General features: G+C 37.1%; 1 protein-coding gene across 1 annotated transcript in view; it reads left to right on the top strand.

The window, feature by feature from the left end:
* Nucleotides 1–26,364, top strand: part of LOC125236443 (nardilysin-like) — a 50,125-nt gene that overhangs the window by 1,132 nt on the left and 22,629 nt on the right. The window contains 9 exon segments of the mRNA XM_048143251.1: nucleotides 439–643; nucleotides 14,306–14,446; nucleotides 15,310–15,478; nucleotides 17,989–18,194; nucleotides 20,766–20,936; nucleotides 23,121–23,242; nucleotides 23,923–24,043; nucleotides 24,847–24,924; nucleotides 25,338–25,478. Of these exon segments, the coding sequence (XP_047999208.1) occupies nucleotides 439–643; nucleotides 14,306–14,446; nucleotides 15,310–15,478; nucleotides 17,989–18,194; nucleotides 20,766–20,936; nucleotides 23,121–23,242; nucleotides 23,923–24,043; nucleotides 24,847–24,924; nucleotides 25,338–25,478 (1,354 nt within the window).

Genomic DNA, 26,364 nt, shown 5'->3' with positions numbered 1-26,364 from the left:
AATCGGTTAACATTATAAAAAATTATCCCTGAAAAACCAGGTCGCGCAAATTAGTTAGCAAATTGACCGGGAGATGGCGCTATACACAATAATACTCATTAGTGCCTATACTTTTGTCTTCTAGTCAAGTCATTAGAGTTATATGAAAATATGAGATTATTTTTACTAGGTAGTTTGAAAGAAAGTTTGTACGGAACCCTCGGTGGGCGAGTCCGACTCGCACTTGGCCGGTTTTTTTTTTTTCAAATAGGTTAGCCACTTCGTCTACTTACAAAATTGACTATGTACATATAGTAACATCGGTATATCTTTATATTCCGGACAATATTCATAGTAAAGTAATTTTGGCAGTATCCATAACAACTAAATAAATTATAATCATTGTTGTCATATTTATTTACAAATAGGTTAGCTACTTCTAATCAGATTTTGTTTCAGGACAATAAGATTAGAAAATGGTTTAACAGCTCTGCTGATATCGGACCCGACCGGGATTGAAGTGACAGAAGAAACATCAAGCGAGGAGGAAAGCAGTAGTTCAGACGACACCAGTGGTCCGGAGAGTGACACGCAATCTGAGCGCTCCGGGACCAGTGACCAGCATGGCAATAAGAGGCGCAATGACTTCAATGAAGAGAAACTGGTAAGTCTATCATTTCAGTTTTAAGTGCGTTCATTTGTTTAATCCATGTAATCGCGCGTTCATATGTTTATGCTTCAATTGGACATGAGATTGTTTTTAAAAAATATGCTTCTATCATGAGAGTAGGTATTAGGCATTATTTTATTTATGTCTTGCCTAATTATAGTGACAATAGAAATTTAGTATCCTTCATACATTTGCATTTAATAGGAACAATCACTATTGCATAAATAATACCCGTCTATGGTCCAAATTATATGTAAAAATATCAGTAGATTTGCAGACCTTTAAATTGACAGACCTTTTCCTTTTTAATATTATAAATAGGCTTGTTTCTTGCAGTTTTAATGACATTATAAATTTTAATAAATAATAAATAAAAATTGCCAATGACTAAAATAAATAATCATCCCGTTTTAAAACTTAAATTCATAATGCTTCTTGCAACAACAACAAACCATTATGAGACTTGCAGCAAACAATATTATACTATTTACAGTCAATGTTGTATAACAAAAAGTCAACCTTCATAGTAAATAGATCACATCGATTATTCAACAATGTTCATACCGGCATTGCCACTTTGACCACAAAATACAAATAGATACAGAAGGTCTACTCGACCAAACACAGAAGGTCTATTCGACCAAACATCAAAATTTATTATACCTTATATTTGACCGGGATATAGATCCTGATTAACTATTTGTTTTGAGTTTATTGACATCCACCAGCAATTTTTAGTTACCCATGATCATCATGCTTGTAACTGTAAAGATGTTTATTAAATTGTTTAAAAAAATACTAGGTACCATGAAGTCAAACACAGTGATTGAAAAAATTATCAAAGTGCCACAACACAATATAAATATTCATAATTAACAGAAATGTATTTACATTATTGATCATTATCAACATAATTATTATCCTCCTATTATGTTTTACAATGTCAGGAAAAAATAGGGACACTTTTTTTTTATCAAGGATAGGCATTGACATTTATTGTAAAAAAATATGTTTAGCATCTCTTCGCCTTTTTGCGATAATATTCGTGTAAAATATTTCTTCGTTTTTTAAAGTAGCAATTGATATGACATATCCATTTCTGCTAAAATGCCATGGTATGTGCCTCTTATATTTATTCCATTTGACGTCAGGAATGCGTGTTTAAAACCTATCAAGTGCCTCATGTTACACTGTGTATAAACCATTAGTATCATGTCAAGTCATTGAATGCTATTTTATGCTAATGTTTTTTCCATTTCATTTTATAACAGTACTAGCTTTTGCCCGCGACTTCGCTCGCGTTAGAAAGAGACAAAATGTAGCCTATGTCATTTTCCATCCCTTCAACTGTCTCCACCTAAAAAATCACGTCATTTCGTCGCTCCGTTTTGCCGTGAAAGACGGACAAACAAACAGACACACACACTTTCCCATTTATAATATTAGTATGGATTTATTTATTATCAATATTAGATAGTATTTGTATGAAATAGGCCTACTGTTTCTTGTTTCACTTTTCATCATGCTGTGTAATGCTCCACTGACTACCAACTACCAATCGGGACGTTTTTTTAACTTTATGTTTATCGATATAAAGTCTATATTGTTACATAGGACTTTATATTTTTTGTTTTATCATGTCTGATACTAATTAATTATGACATGTTATAATGCCAATAATATAAATATTTTTCGTATTTAGCTATGCTTTCACTAAAACCTGTTTACGTTAGTATGTTAAATAAGTCGTTGATAAATTATAGTTACCTACTGGTTGGAATGTTTGTCGAGTTGTCTTACGCTAGGACGCAAAACCTGAATCAGTATGCATGGTAATGTAGTAGGTATGTCGTTTATATTCTCTCTGCGAATAATAGATTCATAGACTATAGATACTAGTCTCCCCACCGCCTTGCGATGAGACCGGGCAGAAGGTAAAATGTTGCATTTCGCTTCAGTTCGTACTTAACATTCGGAACTCGAGAGTCTCGAGTACCTGTCATTTTTTCTCGTCTCGAATGAAGTCGAAATTCGAGAATTCTCGAGTTCGAGAGTCTCGAGCAGAGACCCTAGTACTAATATAATGCGTAAAATAAATTTAACCTTTAATAAATCGCATTTTTAAAACCATAATTGGAGCATTCCATGAAATGGTCTACCATTCTCCCGTACCAACGCGAATTTTCAAAGTGAACACAGCTTGTTTACACAAAATATATAAGAATAATAATAAGAATTTATTTATTGCCTCAAAAACATAAAATTAACCTTACATGCTAAGTACAATGCATATTTTAAATACTAAATGTTACTTAACTAAAACAAGTAAAATAATAAATAAATAAATATTATAGGACATTCTTACACAGATTTACTGAGTCCCACAGTAAGCTCATGAAGGCTTGTGTTGTAGGTAATCAGACAACGATATATTTAATATACATATACTTACTTATATACACAGAAAACATCCATGATTCAGGAACAAATATCTGTGCTTATCACACAAATAAATACCCTTACCGGGATTCGAACCCGGGACCGCGGTTTAGCAGGCAGGGTCACTACCCGCTAGGCCAGACCGGTCGTCTAATATACGTATTGGCAATAGGTTCCAATCTCAGTTCGATATCGATTGGTCGCAGGTTAACAAATTACCGTGCTGATAGGCTTTTAAATAACATATCTAATTATTACATATATCGGATGACTTAGTACCTAAATATTGAACAACATTACAAACATTAGGTACTTTCAAATTTCTTGCTTTGATTTCAAGATCTCTCGTATGTATTTCGTATGCCGTACAGCTAGGTCAGTCTCGCTCATGAACGATTCTTGTTAGAAATCACATTAAAACACTTAGATAACGTCATCAAGTTAGAAACTTTCGCTCAGTTTTATTGGTTATTCTATAGATATATATTCTATTCTCACGAGGACACACGTAGCTTGGTTCGTGTTGTAATGCCTTTAACCCTTTAATCGCCATAGTCCGATAAAGTACCTGTCTGCAAAACGAGCACGCTCGATAGAACATTCTAAGTAGTTAAAAGACTTAAAAAAATTGCGTTATTGCGAATGAAACACCTATACAATATAAGCGTGGAAAGCATCGAAGGGAAACTATAAGCCCACCCACGGTGTGAAAATAGATAAGATAGGTAGGTGTTTATTATCGTAGGCTCTAATTGTGATCGTTAGTGGGAGTATATTCTATTCAGTCTTGATATGTAAACGTTACATCATACCTGGGGTAATGAACTGGGTGTTTAAAAACACGCAGAACCAGACCAAACACTAAGTGCAGGTCAATCACTCTCCCCCTAGAGAAAACTTAGTAATAGAACGGAGGAAGAAATTAGGCTATATGCAGTTCCTTTCGTTCGTTCCTCTTCCTCCTATACGTGATGTTGACATACAGTCATTTTTACAGTAAACATCGAAGTGACTTCTTTGACAAATACAGCCCGGTGTCAATAAGATAGAGTTCTAGAGTGGCCTAGGATCCAAATTGGTTGACTGTACCTATATTTGTAAAAATGGGATATCGTTAGATACCTGCGTCCGGAAAGCCCATCACTGTGAAAATCCTGCCATGTTTTGGAAAGTTACTTTTCCCGATCACCAGGTCTTTAACTCGTAGGCAACCATAACGTTTGATGACTGCAAGTAGCCTGCAGCATTTGGCCCTTTAGTCAGCTCAATTTCAAGTTTAGCTAGTTTCTAATGGTTTCTAAAAATTATGTCCCCATCGCAATCCTAACAAAGGAGAGAAAATCCTGATTAGTTTTCGAAAATCCTAAAGAGGTTTAAATCTTGGCTGTAGATAATTTATAATATTACATTAACTCTATGCATCTCGGCAGGTGCGTCGGTCCAAACGTATTCTAAGAGCACTCTTGAAGACAATATGCATAAAGCGCTGCAAGGATTTGTTTCACGGCCTAACTCTCGATACGGTATGAGCTCATGGAATATAGACGTAGGTTGCCAGTTGTCATAGGGTTATAGCCTGTCCGGTTTCTAAGATCAAGTTCTCCATACATTTACTATAGCGTATTTAATCTTAGAAAAGCGCATCAGGGTTTAGTGTACACCGTGGGCGGAAAGTAACAAAATTTTAGACAGATATTTCGATGCTTAATTATGTAGTGTGTAGTTTACAAAATATTCTTCCGTCCTAAAATTATAAAATCAAACACATTGTCACTGACTCATCCTATTCAATCGAGTAACATATCTATCTACACCAGTCTCTGAGCCTTAGCTTAGCGCGAAAAAAGTCTATACAATGTAAATGTATACCTACAAGTAGGGATGTAGGCACGATACTAAATCGCTTGCCAGTTTTTCAAAAGTTTTTCGCTGACTTTTATCTAAGAGGCGTTTTAGAAAAAAAATCTCAACAATCATCATTCATATTTTTTATTATTCATTTTAATTAAAATATGTTCAGTGATCATTTTGTAGGATAGAATAGTATCTTGTAGTATGTCAGGTTTATATTACTAGAGTAAACCGTAGTATAACCAAAAGAGTATATAGTTATATGTTTATACAAACTTAAAGTAAGAGACCATGCTTAACAGATAGTCTTTTCGTTTGACGTTTAAAATAATCCTTGCATAATCTTTGGTCTCTAAATCGCTGTTAACTCAGCTTGGTCTGATACTAGTATAACTTTCATCTTTCTTCTTCTTTCTTAGGGACTATGTAAGGCTTCGTAGCGCCTATATATCACTGCGACCATTCCTGGGCTATTCTTTTCAAAGTTGTCGACCCCACTTTTTTTTGCATTTGGAAATTTTTATGTGGTTTCCACTCAGAATCGCGAGCTCTTTCAATCCTAATAAGAGAAAAAAGTGTCCCAAGGTCTTTTTTCCATTCTGTTACCATTTTTTCATACATTTTGTATGGCGGTAACGGAATGGAAGGTTTGAAAATGTATTCTGATGTTACAAAAAATGTGGGGTGGACAACTTTGAAAAAAAATGGCCCTCCTACCTACAACAGCTCTCGGTCAAGTACAAATTCAATGACTTGTAGTATCTTTTTGAACTCGAGATACCTCAAATCATCCACTAGTAGTAGCTGCCCAGACTCATGTTACGGGTACGCATTAGGGAAGGGCACTCTGCAAGTATGACCTTATATCAGTATCTGTTTGACGGTACAACTCCGTTTCCCTCCAAACGAATAGCTACGGTGAAATCTTGAAATCAAGGTTCTAACATTGATACCAAATAAGTAAGGTATTTTTGCTCCAGTTACGACTAGACGAACACGATATTCACGATATACTACTTGTCACCATGTTAGAAACTTCCAATCAATAAATCCATACTAATATTGGGTTGGTAAGAAAGTAATGAGCGATCGATTGAATTCCACATAAAATTTTTGAGAGAGTTCTAGAATCTTCTATGGTCGAAAGTATATAAAGGGCGAGTCGCACAGTTTCTCGTCAGTCATTCACTAGCTGTCGCCGAGCTAATATAAGGAAGAAAATGGACGAATTAAAAGTGCATGTAAGGCATTGCTTACTATATGAATTTCAGTCTGGCCATTCAGCCGCCGAAGCAGTGCGTAATATATGTCAGCGTGTTGCTCCTGAAGTTGTGTCTGAGGCCACTGCGAAACGATGGTTCCAGCGGTTTCGTAGTGGCGACTTTTCATTATCAGATCAACCTAAGTCTGGTCGACCGGTGAAGATTGATGTAGCCAAATTAAAAACCTTAATTGAAGGAGATCCGAGGCTAACGAGTTACCGAGTTAGGCTGCTCTCATGTCACCATAGAAACACATTTACACGAGTTGGGAAAAAACTACAAATACAGTGTTTGGATACCGCATGAACTTGATAGAGATCAACTAAATCGCCGTGCCGATATCTGCATACAACTTCTGTCTTTTCGCCTCACATTCAACTGGTTGGACCATCTTATCACTGGAGATGAAAAATGGGTCTTATATATAAATCACACACGCAAACGTCAGTGGCTAGCTCCAAACGAAAAAGGAATAGAGGCACCAAAAACAGAGCCTCACCCGAAAAAAGTTATGCTGTCCGTTTGGTGGGATATTCATGGTATTATTCACTGGGAACTCCTACCAAGTGGAATGACTGTTACCGCATTAGTATACTGTAATCAGCTTGAAAATTTAAACCAAAAAATCTGTCAGAATCGTCCACAGCATGCTAAAGTTTTTTTCTTACACGACAATGCTCGCCCACACATTGCAAAAGTGACTCGGCTAAAGCTATTGGAGCTAGGTTGGAAAGTGATACCTCATCCACCGTACTCTCCAGACTTGGCACCTACGAATTACGCATTGTTCAGATCGCTAAGCAATGCCTTGAATGAAAAAAAGTTCGATGATCAAGCCCATCTACGACAGTACATAGCTGAGTTTTTTGAATCTAAACCTAAGAACTTCTTCGCCGATGCTATTCATTCTTTACCAGAACGATGGAGACAAGTAGTAGATAACGAAGGCCGTTATATTTTTGATAAATGATTAAAATAATAAATTAAATAAAAATTACAATATTGGTTATGATTCGCTCATTACTTGCTTACCAACCCAATATTATAAATGGGAAAGTGTGTGTGTCTGTTTGTTTGTTCGTCTTTCACGGAAAAACGGAGCGACGAATTGACGTGATTTTTTAAGTGGAGATAGTTGAAGGGATGGAGAGTGACATGGGCTACTTTTTGTCTCTTTCTAACGCGAGCGAAGCCGCGGGCAACAGCTAGTAATATTATAAATGGGAAAGTGTGCGTGTGTCTGTTTGTTTGTCCGTCTTTCACGGCAAAACGGAGCGACGCATTGACGTGATTTTTTAAGTGGAGGTAGTTGAAGGGACGGAGAGTGACATAGGCTACTTCTTGTCTCTTTCTAAACCGCCACTTTCCTAAAATGGGGGGTGGAAGATTGTATGGAGCATTCCGCAATTTTCCGAATTTAACACGAGTGAAGCCGCGGGCAAAAGCTAGTCTTTTATAAAATTATGGTTGTCGAGAGGATTTACCGTCCGACTTTCTATCCGGAGGCGATCAAATCGTGTAATCTTGACTTGTACTAATGAAATTATTTCGATTTTTTTCGTACTAATGAGTTTTTCCGAGCTTTTGGTGACCTTTTTACTTCTTCCAATTTACTTTACGGGAAATAAATCAAAGACCTCTAGCACTGTATCGAATAGAGCATCATTTTCTAAATGATACAGCTGCCGCGATTGTTACGAACCATTCATCGAATACCTAGTTTCTCTAACAAGTTAGTTAATGTCAATTTTCTACGAAAATACCTACTCACTCCCTACTCATCGTTTATAATGTCCTTCACTTTAGTGTTGTAAGTAAAACCAGGATGATTTTAGCATTAGCTAACGAAACTAAACCTAATTTTAGTACTTTGAATACAAAAACAAAACAGCTCTTCATAGAAAAGGTTGTGAATAGCTGCTTATACGGTATAAAATAGAAATAACCGGTAAGTAGTGGATGTGCCATAAAATTGCAGTGTTATTATGGCCAGCCTTGCGTAGCTAACGTACACTGAGAGAAATTTTCATTGTGAATTTATTTAACAAGTTCGACTTGTTGCGGTTTATCCGTTTGAATCAGCCAAACGTATGTTTAAAACAATATGTGTCAGGTTGTTTTTATAAAATCGACTTGTTGATTCAAATATATTGCCGATTCAAATGACAAGTAGCTTGTTGTTTGAACCAAAGAGCACGTAGGCGCTATTTTAACCAAAAAACTTGTTGAACGAACATGAAAACTGGTTGTATTTTTTCTCAGTGCGGTAAGTAGTGGATGTGCCATAAAATTGCAGTGTTATTATGGCCAGCCTTGCATAGCTAACGTAGGTACATATCATTATTGCAGTATGTTGCTGGACATTCCGGTTTTGCTCAGTCTATTCTATTACCTCTGCCACACACTCGACGAGCGGCGTGGGAAGTAGCGAGGGAAGTAGGCAGAGGCATAGTGTGGCCGCGCTACTCGTCATGCCGCTCGTCATGCTCCTCGTCATGCCCACCGCTCCCTATTTTGTCGGTTTTTATTTTATTTTATTTTTATTTTATTTGTTAGGAAAACTTACAGCTAAAGTTACAATAAAGCTTATAAGTTATAACATAAAAACAATGAGCCAATAACATGTTTCCACAGATAGAAACTGGGCAAAGTACATGCGTGCAAAGTTACAGAAATTTTTAAAATATATTTGAAGATTTAGTACTACATATGTATCAGTATTTAAAGTACCTACAGCAGTAATGAGTTTGAGCAATCATTGAAAACAAACAATAAGAGAATAAGAGAAAAAGGAAAAAAAAGCAGTAACCTATTTTTGGCGCGAGTCAAAGGGCTGGCAACAACCTAGTGCGATTCGTCGCGCGAGTAGGGCAGTGTGTGGCCGATGAGGGCAACATCGCGGCAGCGCGAGGAGTATAGTGTGGCAGAGGTATATTAGTTTTTATTTCAAAGTCGACTAACGAGAAAGGCAGGGGTTGCATGCAAAATTTAACTTCTACATACATGGGTTAAAAACATTGGCACACCTCAGCAAAAGATACAATGGAGACAAAACAAATGATTATAAATAGAGGCAGACAACAGGCGGTCTTATCGCTAAAGCGCGATCTCTACCAGACAACCGTTGGGTAGCGGATAACATAGTTTTGTTTCAACTTTTTTTTATCCAGTTTGGCACAGTGTGCTTTCTGTTATTTGTCCGGAGCGTCCAAACTCATTATGGTTACGATTTTTGTTGTGTGAATTTACTGTTATTTTAGCTTCATAACGTCACCATATTACCTGAGTTATTATTGTTATGGGCGGAAAATAATAATTGTATGCCAAATTCTTTGCTATCACATAACGGATGTTCAATGTGAAAAAAACAAACAGAACAACCAGGATGCGGAATGTTAATGTCGGTAATCGGCAACGACATATCGTCACTACTTTAAAAAAAACTTGTATCTTCGTCTGTCAATGAAAAGAAAATTGTAGTAAGTATGTATGGAATGCATATAGACTTACTGCGTTTTAACTTTGAAGAACAGCGTGAGATACGAGATTTTTTAAAAGTAGTGACGATATCGTTATCGTATTATCTATCTCTATCGCTCTTTCGTATTGGCGCGACAGAGCCAGATTGCGTTTCGATCTGCGAGTAGCGTCAACGATTTTCATTTCGGCCAGGCCGGCAGATATCCCCAAGTCTAGAAAGCCTAGAAATCGATACCTAGTCCACTCTGTTTACTCTAGGTCAGGGCTACACACGTTCCGTTGATAACGACTCGTGATTGGGTCACGTAACGTACTATAGCCACAGTGAAAACGTTACTTATCGCAATATGCCTAGTTATTGATAGAAGGTAGTCAAGGTAGAAAAAACTTAGATTACTTTTGTATATTTATGGTATATTTTTGATACCATTTCTCAACATGAGTTATTTATACATATTATAAAACATATTCTCCGCGGCGCCTTTCCCATGTTTCATATATATGTATTATGATTTTTTTCCCACACTGGCTGTTATAAAAATTATACAATAATTTTTTTTTTTAAATTATATATGGGCTTACTCTTGGCCACAGACTAGCCAAAGGCAAAGACGTGGCCTACGATGGAGTGAGCTCGCCCAGAAGATGCCTGTTCACTTTTGATTTGAAGGTTGCCGGGTTATATAGCGCGATGGCGCGATGGTGCGCTGTCCCTGTCACACCATGTTATATTTATATCAGCCCAGTGTGGGAGCACCATAACCTATTCTACTCGTACTGTCCCGAGGCTGGGAAAATAACCGTTTTTATATCCACCAGTCTAGATCTATGGAAATCGTCAAGTGATCTCTTATCTCATAACATTTTTCCTTTAGATACGTTTGTAATTTGGTGACAGGAAATGAAGACCATTGTATGTACATTAAAATAACATCTCTGTAGCTCATGGCTAACAATATTTTTTTCGATTGATTCATTGGAATATATGTATAGAACCTGTGTTCCTGTGAACACTCAATAGAAAAAGGAGCGAATTCAAATTTTCCAATTTCTTCCCGAAGTCAACTCTTTGTGCCTTCATGTTTGCTGCCGTTTCTTACTGACAAGTTCATTTTGTCATACACTGGTGCAGAGTATAGCTTATTTACAACTTGGCAAAAAAAAAAGTAGAAAGGGAACTTTTTTTATCATAGCAACACTTACTTTCCTCATACAAAAATGACTCAATAGTTGCCCTATTATTTTTTTCCGGGCTATAAGATAAGACCTAAGGATTAAGAACATGTGTTGCTAGTTAGACCCAAGTAATTTTAAAATACCGTACAAAATTGTAAATTGCTGTACTACATACCTCGGCGGCCCAGTTGCTCTTACAATTGCTATTACGTTATGTTTACTTACGCAATGTTTGGGTTCCGCTGTTGCGTGACATTCTCTCGGTTACAGGACTCGCTATTAGATGCCTATACCTAAAATTATCAACTTTTAACGTCATAACCACCAGTTTTTGTAAAGTCGTTAATATTGCGCGCGTTGTAAAAAAAAACTGTACAGTAAAGTGCAAAAATATGTATCGAAAAAACCGTCTCATAAATATGGTACTATGCTTTTATTACACCGGATTAAGATACTATGGGACATATTTTTGAGTAAGATGTGTACACCCATATTTTTACACTTGACTGTACGGTAGGAGTAGAGGTTCCTCTGTGCAAGTCGTACATACAAAACCGGCTTGAATTAAGGCAAAAAATAACATAAAAACTGGTATGGTGTTTTGGCAGATTTGATGAATGTAAACGACCCTAATAATTAATCAGCTGAACTGTTAAAAAAAATAATGATGACCTATATCGTCACTATTTTTAAAAAATCTCGTATCTCATACTTCTCCTCAAAGTTAAAACGCAGTAAGTCTATATGCATTCCATACATACTTACTACAATTTTCTTTTCATTGACAGAAGAAGATACAAGTTTTTTTAAAAGTAGTGACGATATGTATTGTTTGTGTTAACGGCCAACTCGTACTTAGCAGAGAAAAACAAGTTTCCTATTCCAGTGAAGAGCGGACAGGTTTTTGGGCAACAGTTTTTTTTCTAGTAACAAACGAGTAGTGCATCTAGTTATTCCAGTTAGGCAATTATCAGAATGTGACATATACACCGTGTTTCACTTAACACTAAAAACCTGAAAACCGTTTGTCCAGAATCGAGAGTAGAATCGATTGAGATATATCTTGACGGGGGTAATATTTTTATTTAAATTAGTATTATTAATTATTTTTTATGTGCCTATTCTATTTTATTCGTAATACAACATTATGTATATCGCATTGCTAGAGGTTGTTTACCTTTTTCAGTATTTGGCGGTATTAATACTGGCTGGTTACTTGGACGATTATTTTTTCCGCTACGAGTTTGACGTTGTTTGTCAGTTTAATCTTAATGTTTATTATAAATCATAACAAATTGAACTCGTACCTAATTACAACCTTGTCATTTTGAATATTGGGTTTAAATTAGCTTACTGCGATTACCTGTCCAATTGGAAGTTTTACAGTGACATCTTAGCTGTCTATTGATAAACCTTATGTCGTTGCAGTAACGTACACAAATAAATAGTTTTATGGTTTATGATGGTAGTTAGCAATTATTTTATTGAGTGTAGAGCTAAAAGTCAAGTAGAGCTGTACAGAAAATTAAAAATTGAATTAAAAAAAAAGTAACCATCAGATTAAAAGATGAATACTCTAGATGAGTTTAAAAAAATAAAAATCAGTTGGGGTGTCTGAGGTTTCGAGTGATACCGGAAACACTGTATAGTGTTGTTTAATTTTGTGAGTAAAAAAGAGTCGAATAAAATGTAATGGTTCTGAAGCTAAAGCTGAAAGCTGACGCAGTTTGAAACCTTTTAAAGTATTAGGTAATACAACCCTTTTAAATTAGAGTCGGCTTAGGCTTAACTCGATTACTTAGATACTGCGTATACAATATACGTAACGTACCTATATAGCCTAGGTGTACAATTCACCAAGGAATAACACTCGAGTGTGAAAAGGGATTTTGAATACGAAAATTGATTCAAGGCTGAGGGACCAGGAAAATATGCGCTGTGTTGGCAGGCTCCTGGGCTAACACCACGCTGCGTAGGTAAGTTGCATCAATAGTTAATCGCTACAGAACTAGCGAACGAAACGCATCTGAGTCTGTCGTACGCTGCGTACAACTGTCACCTTGTCTACGTGTCCTGCAGGGCCATGATACATGCAATTTTACCATGGATAAGACATCTGTCTCTCTCACACTGATGCAAGATCGTGACGGATACTTTACCCACATAGATTTGACGACCGGTGTAGCTCAGTCGGTAGTGACCAGGGTTGGACCTGTTAAGCCGCGGTCCTGGGGTCGAATCCCGGTAAGGGCATTTATTTGTGTGATGAGCACAGATATTTGTTCCTGAGTCATGTATATAATAAGTATGTATTTATCTATTTAAGTATGTATATCTTCGCTTAGCACCCATAGTATGTACAAGATTTGCATATTGCTGTAGATTCACCATAGGCCGAGCTGCTTTCTATCTTGATAGGAAATAGTTATTTGTTATACAAGGGTGCAAAGTTGTATTTTAACGCCGAGTGTGGAATTGAAAAACGAGCAAGTGAAAGGATTCTATAGTTGAACCACGAGCGAAGCGAGTGGTTCGAGAATAGAATCCTGAACTTGCGAGTTTTTTAACACACGAGAAGTAAAATACATTTGCACCCGAGTGCAACACAAAACTTTTCCCCTCACTATAGCGAGGAAACTACAACGCAAAAAATGCGTTTATCACTGCTTCCAGTAGTTCCACAGGTGGTAAATCATCTTTATTACTAGATTCACCTACTTTTATCAATTTTAAAGCAGTTAATTTGACTTTATTCAAGGTCAAATTACTTTACCCACTAGTGGATAAAATGCGTTTTTACCCGCTGGTATTAAAGGACAAAACACGTGTTTTCGAGCTAGTGAGGGGAAAAAAATATGTCCCAAGATTTCCATTCATTTTTCAAACCTTTCATTCTGTTACCGCTATACAAAATGTATGAAAAAATGGTAACGGAATGGGAAAAAACCATGGGACACTTTTTTATTCCTATTAGGATTGAAAGAGCTCTCGGTTCTGAGTGGAAACCACATAAAAATTACCAAATCCAAAAAAAGTGGGGTGGACAGGGTGGTCTTTGAAAAAAAATGACCCAATAATTCCCCTTCAGCTCGTTTTGTGTGGACCAGCCTATTGACAATACTTACGAGCAAAGAGGATCGAGTATTATAGAGAGTTACTGTCAAAGTAAAATGTGTAATCACAGTGCATAGACTGCCATCTCTCGACACAAGCTTAAAAATTTTGAACCTCAGTTTTGACAATTTGGCCCATATTGTTAGCTTGATATGTGTTAAAATGTCAAATATTAATATTAGCTCCATCCAGCTGAGCGTTCCCCAAAGGTGTAACGCCATCTAGGCCACCGTACCTTTTTCTCTAGGCATTTTTTTCTTAGACTTCAACTTCATCCGTCTATACAAAGTTACATATGTCTTTGCTTACGAGTATAATCATTGAATTGTTTCAGGCGGCATGCGCGCTCTGCGTGGGAGTGGGCAGCTACAGCGACCCGTCAGACATACAGGGGCTGGCGCACTTCGTGGAGCACATGGTGTTCATGGGCAGTGAGAAGTACCCTAAGGAGAACGAGTTCGACGCCTTCATCAAGGTGAGTAGGAGATCCAGAATTAAAAAAAAATATAACAGTTTACATGCGTAGGGGTTGTACCAATGAGTTTTTCGAAACTTATGTGCGAAATGTCATTTTATATTTGCCAGTCGCTTTTCGGTGAAGGAACCGGACTAATTCCAATAAGGCCTAGTTACCCTTCGGGTTGGAAGGTCAGATGGCAGTCGCTTTCGTAAAAACTAGACCCTACGCCAAATCTTGGGATTAGTTGTCAAAACGGACCCCAGGCTCCCATGAGCCGTGGCAAAGGCCGGGATAACGCAAGGAGGATGATTGCATGAGTAGGGGCCGTATCCTTCTTTTAAGTTTAACTTGTATTAGGAGGTAGAATGTTCTAGAAGAATGATCACTCAAATCAGGATATCGTGAAACAAAGCGGGATGGAATAGGTCATTCCTAGTTGTTAATATCAAGTTGTTACCAGTGGTAACTACTGGGATTTTTTCCACCTTTTTTTTCTAGTCCTAGAGCAACTACTAGAAGATTTAGTTTGTGTTGTAGTTTGTAAAAGTAATCAGCTTATTACTGTTCTAAAAATGCATTTCCATCCTATTGTGTTATGTTTATGTGATCATCCTCCATTTACTTAGGGTCCTACAGTAAAACACACACCTATAGTGCCAATGGTCCTACAGTGCTATCCGTAGGTACGTTTGCCATAAATGTATGTCACAAGTGACACTTAACGCCATCTGCAAGTATAATCTAAAGCTACAAGACATTTTTTTTGTGGCGCCATCTATGTGTGGTGTAGTGTAGTGTATGCACGTTCTTAGGCGGTCGCATTTTAATGTATGGGATGGTATGGTCTTCTTATATCTAATCTATGTTATTGTCTACAGAAAAAAGGAGGTTCAGACAACGCGTCAACGGATTGCGAGGTGACGACATTCTACTTCGAGATCCAGGAGAAGCACCTCCCACACGCCATGGACATGTTTAGTCAATTCTTCGTGAGCCCCCTTATGATGAAGGAGGCTATGCAGAGGGAACGAGAGGCCATACAGTCTGGCAAGTCTTGCAAAATTTTTGAAAATAGTACAGTCAACCGATTCGAATCCTAGGCCACACTGCATAGAACCCTGTCACATTGACGCCGGCGCCGTGCTTTATTTGCCTTAAAAGTGCAGTTCCCAAAAACTTTCAATTGATCTTATTTTGTTACCAACATTTAGTAATATAAGTCGACTTTCATAAAATATATACAGGACAAGTGTTATAATTAAAAAAATATAGATACTAGAGAACCATAATGACGAAATAAAAGAATACAAAAAAAATCTGTTCATCAAATAAATCTTGGTAACAAAATAGGAATAAAAACAAATGATTTAACTTTTTGAGAACTGCTGAAAAGTAGCTTTGATGTTTTCTGTGAAAAGGTTCTACCGTGACTTAGGATTCCAATAGGTTGACTTGACATTACCATACAAGTGCGGAAAAAAGGAAGTTCGAAATGAGTGAAAGAAAGACTACCGAAGGGAGTGTTATAAATCGACACGAGTTACGTATTTCCTTTTGGCACGTGTATCGTAGGTGCTCCTCTTTTCAATACAGATGGCCATCTGAAGTTTTGATCTGACAAGAAATGTACTACTTTGCGCACTAGTGCGGGCAAAAAGCACCATCTGTGACTACTGAAAGAGATTTTTCAGTACAGATGTTGTTTTTTTTACGCACTAGTGCGAGAAGTGGTTCATTATATGCCAGGTCGAAACTTCGAAGGCTCATCTGTACTGAAAAACGTCGTACGATACACGTGCGGAAAGGAAATTCGTAACTCGTGTCGATTTAAAACACTCCCTTCGGTCGTGTTTTAATTTATCGCCACTCGTTTCGGACTTCCTTTTTTACGCACTTGTATCGTAATGTACTATTTTGGGTATTTTCACAGATCAACATCCAAAGTTCCTATTTTGCAAACCAAATGAAATGAATTTATCAATATCTACTCTAAACCAATGCAACATATTTATGAAATCTAACAATGCCTTAATATTAATACCGCCTTATGTTTTTGGAGTCTATTTTTATTGTTCGACCCTGTGGATAACCACAGAAAAACATAAGTTTTTCCTCCTCCGTCAGACATAGTAAAAAATAATCACTATCTGAAATGTGAATATCGTCACTACTTTTATATCTTCGTCTGTCAATGAAAAGAAAATTGTAGTAAGTATGTATGGAATGCATTTAGACTTACTGCGTTTTAATTTTGAGGAACAGCGTGAGATACGAGATTTTTTAAAAGTAATAGTGACGATATTCATGATGCATCTCTGGCTAAGGAAAAATAAAAGAAACGCAATCACGAATGTTCCCCGAATCCGTATGTTCGTGGAATTGTCCATCCAGATCAAGAATGATTTAATACTGGACTGGACTGACAAAAGCCATACAAACAAGCGTACTCCTGAAATGTGTGGGCCTTTTAGGCTTAAAACTAGATGGCGCTGTTCGCAGCTTGGAAGTGGCCAAAATCATATTTTCCCCAAATATTTTTGCGTGTTTTTATTTTTTATAAGAACAAATGACCTATTTCTTTATTTAACATCATTATCATTATATCACGTCAATACACATTTTGAAAAAAAAAATTAGGCATCATGAGTGTAGTTATGATAGTATTTATTACGTGGCGCTAAATAAATCGAGGTACGATTCTTAGTATGGAGTATGTAAATCCTATAAGGTACAGCGGGGCAAATCTCGACTGGGGGAGCAATAGTAACTGATCCATTTTTTTCCATTATTACACTATGATGTTTGACGACCGGTCTGGCGCAGTCAGTAGTGACCCTGCCTGCTGCGCCGCGGTCCCGGGTTCGAATCCCGGTAAGGGCATTTATTTGTGTGATGAGCACAGATATTTGTTCCTGAGTCATGGATGTTTTCTATGTATATAAGTATTTATATATTATATATATCGTTGTCTGAGTACCCACAACACAAGCCTTCTTGAGCTTACCGTGGGCCTCAGTCAATCTGTGTAAGAATGTCCTATAATATTTATTAAAAAAAAAAAAAATGATGTTGAGTTCTGCATGTATCCACTGAACACGCCTATCATATATAACCGGTGGACATTCTATTTGAGCAGTTCTCGTCAACTTTGTACATAGCCACGTCAGCAAATTTTAATTGATCGTATTTTGTTACCAACATTTATAGGTAGTAATATAAGTCGACTTTCGTAAGATATATACAGGATAATTGATATAATTAAGAAAATATAGATACTAAAGAACCTTAATGACGAAATAAAACTTACTAAAATCTGAATTCATCAAAAATATCTTAGTAACAAAATAGGAATAATAAAAACAAATTTAACTTTTTCCTTAATTATTGTACAAACTTTTCGAGAACTACTGATTTAATAATGCAAACATTGACAAAAATGGACCAGTTACATTTGTCCCCCAGTCGAAATTTGCCCCGCTGTACCTTATAAATAATCCTTGATACAGATATAGCATTGGATTTTTTCTCTTCTTCTAAATGGTCAACCCTTTTTACAGAGTTCGCCATCGCCGCACCATCTGACTCCAACCGCAAAGACCAGCTGCTATCCAGCCTGTTTCCCGAAGGACATCCAGCTCGGACTTTCACTTGGGGCAACCTCAAGAGTCTCAAGGATATGGTCGAGGACGACCATCTACACGAAGCTGCTCACGAATTTAGGAGACGACATTACAGCGCGCATAGGATGACGCTTGCGGTGCAGGTAAATAATGTTCTAAACTTGGCATCGAGACATGCTTACATAGTGACATAGAGACGCATCTCGCACGAAAGTAAACTCGTGAGCAGCTGACTGAGACGGATGACGCTAGCGTCCAGGAAACTGAAGTTACAAACGTAGCACCGAGACGTCTTTAAATGGTAGCACATACTGATGTGCCGACGGAAAGTTTCAAAATTCTGAAATTTTCACATAGGAAAACTTTGGAAACTGTATTGTATGGATGGAAACTTTCCATTTCATAAATTTAAATTCCCTTTATTTTTCGTGAAATTTTCAAGAAATTTAAGATTTTTTTGGAAAATTTCCGCAACTTGCACATCACTAGTAGCACACTAGCACACCTCGGACACTGGCGATCAAATATATGAAAGAGGCTCGTTCTTGGCACACAGTCTAAGCTCGTGTAGGTGAACGCGTACCAAGCTCGTATGAGTAAAATATGACAAGTCGAATGTTCGCGTTTTTGACAGGCGGTAACTGTGAGGTAACCGAGAGGGGGTGGGCGGCACTTTCAGCGAGGAGCGGGAGTGGCCACACTGTACGATAGTACTCATTATTATATTGTGACACTAGCTAGGTAGTATTATTTAAGTAGCTATTTATTTCACTGGCAAGAGCGGGCATCAAACCGTGAGGGCTGGAGAAAGGAAGGGGAGGCCTTTGCCCAGCAGTGGGACACCATATAGGCTATCAAAAAAAATACACACCTAAACTAAGTAAAAACGTTAAAGAAAAAAAAATCAGATGAATGGTTAGTTATAAAAATGTCGGAAAAGTAGATTTAGGAGGATGGCACAATTGTAATTAAATTGAGGTTTTCAGATCAGTGATCGTTTTTAGGGTTCCGTAGTCAACTAGGAACCCTTATAGTTTCGCCATGTCTGTCTGTCCGTCCGTCCGTCCGTCCGTCCGTCCGTCCGTCCGTCCGTCCGTCCGTCCGCGGATAATCTCAGTAACCGTTAGCACTAGAAAGCTGAAATTTGGTACCAATATGTATATCAATCACGCCAACAAAGTGCAAAAATAAAAAGTGGAAAAAAATGTTTCGTTAGGGCACCCCCTACATGTAAAGTGGGGGCTGATATTTTTTTGTCATTCCAACAACCCCCCTATAATCATCCTATCGTGTGATATATCGTTGGATAGGTATTAAAAAATGAATAAGGGTTTACTGATATCGTTTTTTGATAATATTAATAGTTTCGGAAATAATCGCTCCTAAAGGAAAAAAAAAGTGCGTCCCCCCCCTCTAACTTTTGAACCATATGTTTAAAAAATATGAAAAAATCACTAAAGTAGAACTTTATGAATACTTTCTAGGAAAATTGTTTTGAACTTGATAGGTTCAGTAGTTTTTGAGAAAAATACGGAAAACTACGGAACCCTACACTGAGCGTGGCCCGACACGCTCTTGGCCGGTTTTTCTTTATTAACACCTGCCAATGAATCAATACTAAATTGAAAGTACTAATCACTATATCGATTTACCCAATACCCAATTTGAAAATCGACCGAGTGACATGAATTGGATAGTATTAGGTATGTTCGTTTCGTACCGTGTCGTACGGTCACCGACTTTAATTGTTGATCCACTCCTAGCTCATTTTATACTGGACATTTCAGAGTTAAGCATAGTTAAGCTATGACGTTCCAGTATAAAATGAGCTAGAAGTGGATCAATAATTAAAGTCCGTGACTGTACTACGCCTCTCTTAAATCGATAAATGATTAATTTATGATTTAATAATTGGGTAACGTTTACGTTTTAGGTTAAGCGTTTTTATGAATGGTTATGATGCACGTGTCTTCGGATCGTTTTTAGTTGACCTTTCTCGTAATGTAAATAATGGTGGGAAACTGTAACATAAGTACTATTTTTGTTTTTTGTTGATTGAGAGTATTAAATGTCTTGAATGTGAATGGGCGTGTTATTCTACTATTAACCCTTTGTTAATTTGTTTAAACGCCGTGGCAAATGCCGGGATAACGCAAGGAGGATGATGAACCCTTTGAACGCCACGCCTATTATAAAACGCGTCATCGAAAATATACCTAATACACGTACATATGGGTATCTATTTCTAGTTACAGGCTGAGCCTAATATGTATAGGATCCATTAAATTGTTTTTTGACAATGTATTTCTTCAAATAAATATATTGTTATAGGTAGTTGAACTGTCGCCGTGCGCATCTGTGTTTGTCTTAGGCGGTCCGAATGATAAGAATGGCTTGACCTTGAGTTTTGAAGCAGTAATCTATTTTAGATTTTTATAGACCACTAGCTTTTGCCCGCGGCTTCGCTCGCGTTAAATTCGAAAATTGCGGAATGCTCCATACAGTGAAAGAAACAAAAAGTAGCCTATGTCACTGTCCATCCCTTCAACTATCTCCACTTAAAAAATCACATCAATTCGCTCCGTTTTCCCGTGAAAGACGGACAAACAAACAGACACACATACACACTTTCCCATTTATAATTTAAGCGTTATGTGCCTACAGGAAGAGAACTTTTCATATTTCATAAAAATAAATATGTTAATTTTTTTCAGGCTCGAATGGATTTAGATACGCTAGAAAAGTACGTCGTGAACACGTTCGGCCAGATTCATTCGAACAAACTTCCGTCAGACGACTTCACCGATTTCAAGTTCCGACCGGACCTTGTCACGCCCGAGTTCCGGAGCATTTACTACGTCAAGCCCGTCAGCGATACTACTGAGGTGAGTCTGTCTAAAATATGAATAAATATGTTGTGAACGTGTTCGACTGTCTACTCGAACAAGCTTCCGTTCCGTCAGACGACTTCACCGATTACAAGTTCCGACCGGACCTTGTCACGGCCGAGTTCCGGAGCATATACTACGTCAAGCCCGTCAGCGATACTACTGAGGTGAGGTCTACATACTATTCTAAACCTACAGTTCATTTCTATCTGTTCTTATGTCCATTAAAGGACTTTTAAGAAACAATTGAAATTGTACTGTCACCGGCATAAAAAAGTGATGCTTTCTGTACCTTGTCGCATTGAATCGTTTGACAATTTCGTATGACATTTCAGACAAGACGTTAATGTGACAAGGTAATGAAGGTATAGAAATCATCACATATTTATGCCGGTGACTGTATCTGAAAGGTATAGACGTTAAACTTTCGTGAGACATATTCAAATATTTACATACTACATAAGTTTTTTTTTTTTTTTTGACAAACATCTTTATTTACATGAACATATTGACATTTTTAAATACTACACTTTAATATACCGTGAATGTGAGTGCACGGAATCTAGTCGCACTCGAGTACTCGTGTCTGATGATGGATCTCCATATGACTCGAAACATGTCGCCAATCGTATATCCGTATATTTAAATATTTGAAAGTTATTGTAAAACGCGCAAATAATATACCTGTTACGGATCGATCTTACATTTTGCTTACTATCATTTTGCAAGAGTTGCTAGTTTTGTCCGTTATTATTTTAGACTAAGGGCCGGTTGCATCAAGCCATCTGTCATCGTTAAAGCGTTCGTTAAATTTTATTGTATGGGAAGTTCCATAGACGTCTGCTGCGTGACGATGATGTGTCTGTCAAATGTGGTTGGTGCAACTGGCTCTTAGTGGTATGGGAAGTAAATCTTATCTGCTCTCTACCTTAATCTTTGTTATTGTTTATTTTATAACAACATTACTATTTCACAATATTTCTGTTTTGTGTGCTCATTCACAGGACGAAATACAATGTAATTATAATTGACCGACTAACACTTATAATAAATCGTAATTTTCTGGGTTAAACGCTTTTGAAATCACATGTGTTTATCGACTTGAAATTGACACCAAAATTAAATTTAGATTATTAAATTTTCCTTGTTTAAAAATATTACGACATTAGGCGATCAATGATCATCAAACAAAAATCAATAGGTCAACATTGTCGTTATATCTGGGTTAACTTTGGTTATGTATTATATATTATGTACTACGATAACCGTTATCGTTATCGAATTGTTAGAATTAGATGTTAAAGGTAAAAATTATATTTTTTATGGCCTTATATGTAGTATTGATTTACCACGAATCTTACCACCACTGCCAATAGTACTTAAGGACAATGAGATAGAAATCGTTTTCAATTCCAATATTGTTGCCTTCATTCAACTTTCTACAGCAAATCAAATCTTACATCATAGGTTTAAATTTTGTTGTTTACTAACTTTTTTTTGTGTAGATGGACCTTTATAGGCTATTATTAGATTTGCTTATATTTTTATACAAAAAGTCTGCCAAAGAGCCCTTATGGCAAGCGATAAAGTAGGCCAATTCGTAATAAAAACTACAAAATCATTGTCAACATTCAATTCTACGCCAACCAAATACAAAATTTATTTCAGTTTTTAATTGACTGGAGTATCAAATAATAAAGATAAGATAAAGATAAAAAGATAAAAAATGTTTATTGCACAAAAAGACACAAATGAGATGCATTCTTACATAGCTTACAATTACCTACGTGCATAGCTTAGTTGGTTTACCGATACCTCAGGAGTCCCCGCACTAGGCTAGGCCTGTATCGCGGGAGACCAGATGCTTAAGTTGAATGTCATGCAATGACGATGAAGGAAAGAAAATATATATTACGGATAGATACAGTAAATTACAGAAAGTTACAATTATGTTAGTTGGTATACATTCAATTTACATAATATACCTATTAGACTATATGTGTAGTAAGTAACCAGGTAGGCTTGACATTTTAGCAATTTTCTTCCAATTTAGTTAGTTATATTTATTACATGTGTGATAATATTAAACAATTTTCAAGAGTAATGTCTCAGTCTCGTTATAGTCGAGTGATAACAACCAGTTATAGAGTAATCTTTTAGCTACATATTGTTATATTACAGGTCCACTTAACATGGAGTATGCGGTCACTGATCTCGGAGTACGAATCCAAGCCTCACCAGTATATCTCGTACCTTCTGGGCCACGAGGGCAAAGGCAGTCTTCTCTCATATCTCAGGAAAAAGTAAGTTTTAGTTAACAGAATCAATTATTCATAATAACTTATTATTAATTATGAATTATATTTTGGCCACATTTATTTAACTGACTTTCGCTAAGCTGAGGATTTGTTTTCATGTAAAACCACACAACCAAACAGGATTTAGTAATCATTAGTTATTTGTTTTACAAGGGGGCAAAGTAGTTGTTTAACCGCACGTGCCAATATTGATACCCGAGCAAGCGAAAGATTCCAAAAAAGTGTAGCACGCTAACGACGACGCGTGATTGACGCTAGATGTCACTACAAATAACTCGCATTTACTGATGTATGGAGTTACAACTCTTTCCTTACTTGTTCCTCTATGCTAACGACAGAACTTGACAGTCATATTCCTTACATACATACAATCACGCCTGTATCCCATAAAGGGGTAGGCAGAGCACATGAAACTACTAAAGCTTCAGTGCCACTCTTGGCAAATAAGGGGTTTAAAGAAAACGAAACTGTGACATTGCAGTGACAGGTTGCCAGCCTCTCGCCTACGCCACAATTTAACCCATATCCCATAGTCGCCTTCTACGACACCCACGGGAAGAAAGGGGGTGGTGAAATTCTTAACCCGTCACCACACAGTAGCCCCTTATTTTTTTACATAATGCCGTGTAAGATTATGATTTTTAAATGTATTTCGTTGTATACAGGGTGTGGGCGCTCGGAATTTACACGGGCAACTCAGAGAGCGGCATCGACTACACTTCCATGTACAGCCTGTTCTCTACGCAGGTCGTGCTGACCAAGGACGGGCTGGACCACATCGACGAGGTAAACAATAGCCATTTTCATCACACCCGCACTTTAAATGTGCTATTGCACGCAGGCGGAGCGTGAGTTATAGAAAAATCGTTCTCCCAAGGGAATAATGAAACTTCTTGTACCGTACTTAACTTTTTTGCATCTATTTACATATTTTTTACATTGCGAGATTTGCGAGTGTGATAAAAAACATTGTGTGTAACTCGGGGAGTATGCATATTACTAATTCGAGTATTTAAATGTGTCCGTCAGGATGGCGTGAGAGATGTCTGAATAGTCACAAAATTTGCACCAAACTAAACTGTACCTATAGCGAAGAAAACTGTACCTCAAGACATTAAGCATTAAATAGATAGTGACATAGACACGCCGTTCTGACGTCAGCTTGGCGCGCATAGCCGTGTATCGTCCCAACGTGTGGGAACTATGTTCTGAAACATATATCAATAAACTGTACCTACAATGTACCTCACTAAACTGCCAATAATAACATTTAAATCACACGTGATATCGGTCGAATCAACAACAATTTTTTTTACTGCTCTCATTTATTTCATCCTTGAATCACTTGAATGACATGTATGTTTGCCATCAATTTGCAACAGGTGCTTATTTTCTAGTAATACATACAACTTCAACTTCTTGCGCCTAATTGAAGATTATTTCAAAATTCGTTTTTACCCTATTTTGTTTGTTTTAATAAGCTGAAGCAATGTAACCTCATTTCAGCCCTACTAAATCTCATATCATATAACATTTTACAAAATGCAGCCATGTTATTATCAATTGATAATCGTTGTGATTTATTGCAGGTTCTAGAAGCAATTTTCTCATACATAAACATGCTGAAAAAATTGGGACCATCGGAAAGAATTTATGATGAAATAAAGGTAAGTAACACTACCAGGAAAGCAAGCATGGTCGCATGATAATCGATATAACGTCAGGCCGTCCTTTTCGGGACGCACCGATGCGATAGAGTTTATCCAACAAGTGTGCCACGCCCGCTGACTACCTATCATTTTATGCTTTCTGTTTGTTTCCATTTGATGCGCTAATCAGCAGTTCTCGAAATGTTTGTACAAAAGTTAAGGAAAAAGTTCGGTAACTGTTCTAATAGAATCGGTTGCAAAACAGATGATTTATTTCACGAAAAAAAATACAATATAAGTTTGCGTTGCTGTACAAAAATATAAGAATTCCCATCATGATCGTCATAAAATTAAGGGATAACAGGAATAATATTAATAAATCATCATATTGTGTAAATTAAATATTTCTTTATCTATTTACCCTTTCACAGACTATAGAAGAAACAAGTTTCCGTTTCGAAGAGGAGTCTCAGCCGGCGGACTACGTGGAGTCTCTCGCGGAAAACATGCACTTCTACCCGCCCGAACACTACATCACTGGAGACAGGCTTTACTATAAATATGATCCTAAGGTATGTTAGTACTATCAAAGACATACCCCCATATTCATAAACGTGCTCTAATGTTATCAAGCCGATAAAGTTCGTTTGTCCCTTTCCGACGTACTGGTAGACTACCCGTCCTTATGTCATTAATACAGTTACAGAAGACGTGGCATCTATCTCGCGGCGACATACTCCCGCGGCCATCATGTGCTAGGCCTACTGGTGTGATAGAAAAGGACAAACAAACTTTATCGGCTTGATAACTTTTAGCTGAGTTTAGACCAGCAAGTTATTGCTGCAAGTTTTGAGACGCAACTATAGGTAAGAGTGAGTGGCAAATATCTGCATCTCTTTCTTGCATATATACTTCAGTCTCAAAACTTGCAGCAATAACTTGCTCGTCTAAACTCAGCTTTAGAGTGCGTTTATGAATAAAGGGGTTTATATGTAACTCCGTATAGACAGCTATAAAAGTCTAAGAAAAAAACGTACCTCAAAACCACACAGAAAAAGGTACGGTGACCTAGATGGCGAGACACCTTTGGGGGACGCTCGGCTAGATGGCGCTAATATTAATATTTGACATTTTAACACATATCAACCTAAGAATATGGACCAAATTGTCAAAACTGAGGTTCAAAAGTTTTAAGCCTGTGTCGAGAGACAGCAGTCTATGCACTGTGATTACACATTTTACTTTCATAGTAATTCTCTATAATATAATACTCAATCCTCTTTGGTATTACTGAACATTTTGTTTCCTAATGAAATTAACAAACCTCTTGAAATTCAGTAAAATTGGCCACCAATGTAAACTTTGTACTATTTTGAACAAACACGAACTTACTTTAGATAAGTGTCGTACAGAAAATTTTGGGATTTTAGGTACGTCTAGAATGTGGCGGCCACATAA

The sequence above is a fragment of the Leguminivora glycinivorella genome, chromosome 19 (assembly GCF_023078275.1).
Source record: "Leguminivora glycinivorella isolate SPB_JAAS2020 chromosome 19, LegGlyc_1.1, whole genome shotgun sequence".
NCBI lineage: Eukaryota > Metazoa > Arthropoda > Insecta > Lepidoptera > Tortricidae > Leguminivora > Leguminivora glycinivorella.
Note: the sequence above shows the minus strand (reverse complement) of the source record. Positions and strands in the feature narration are given on the sequence as shown.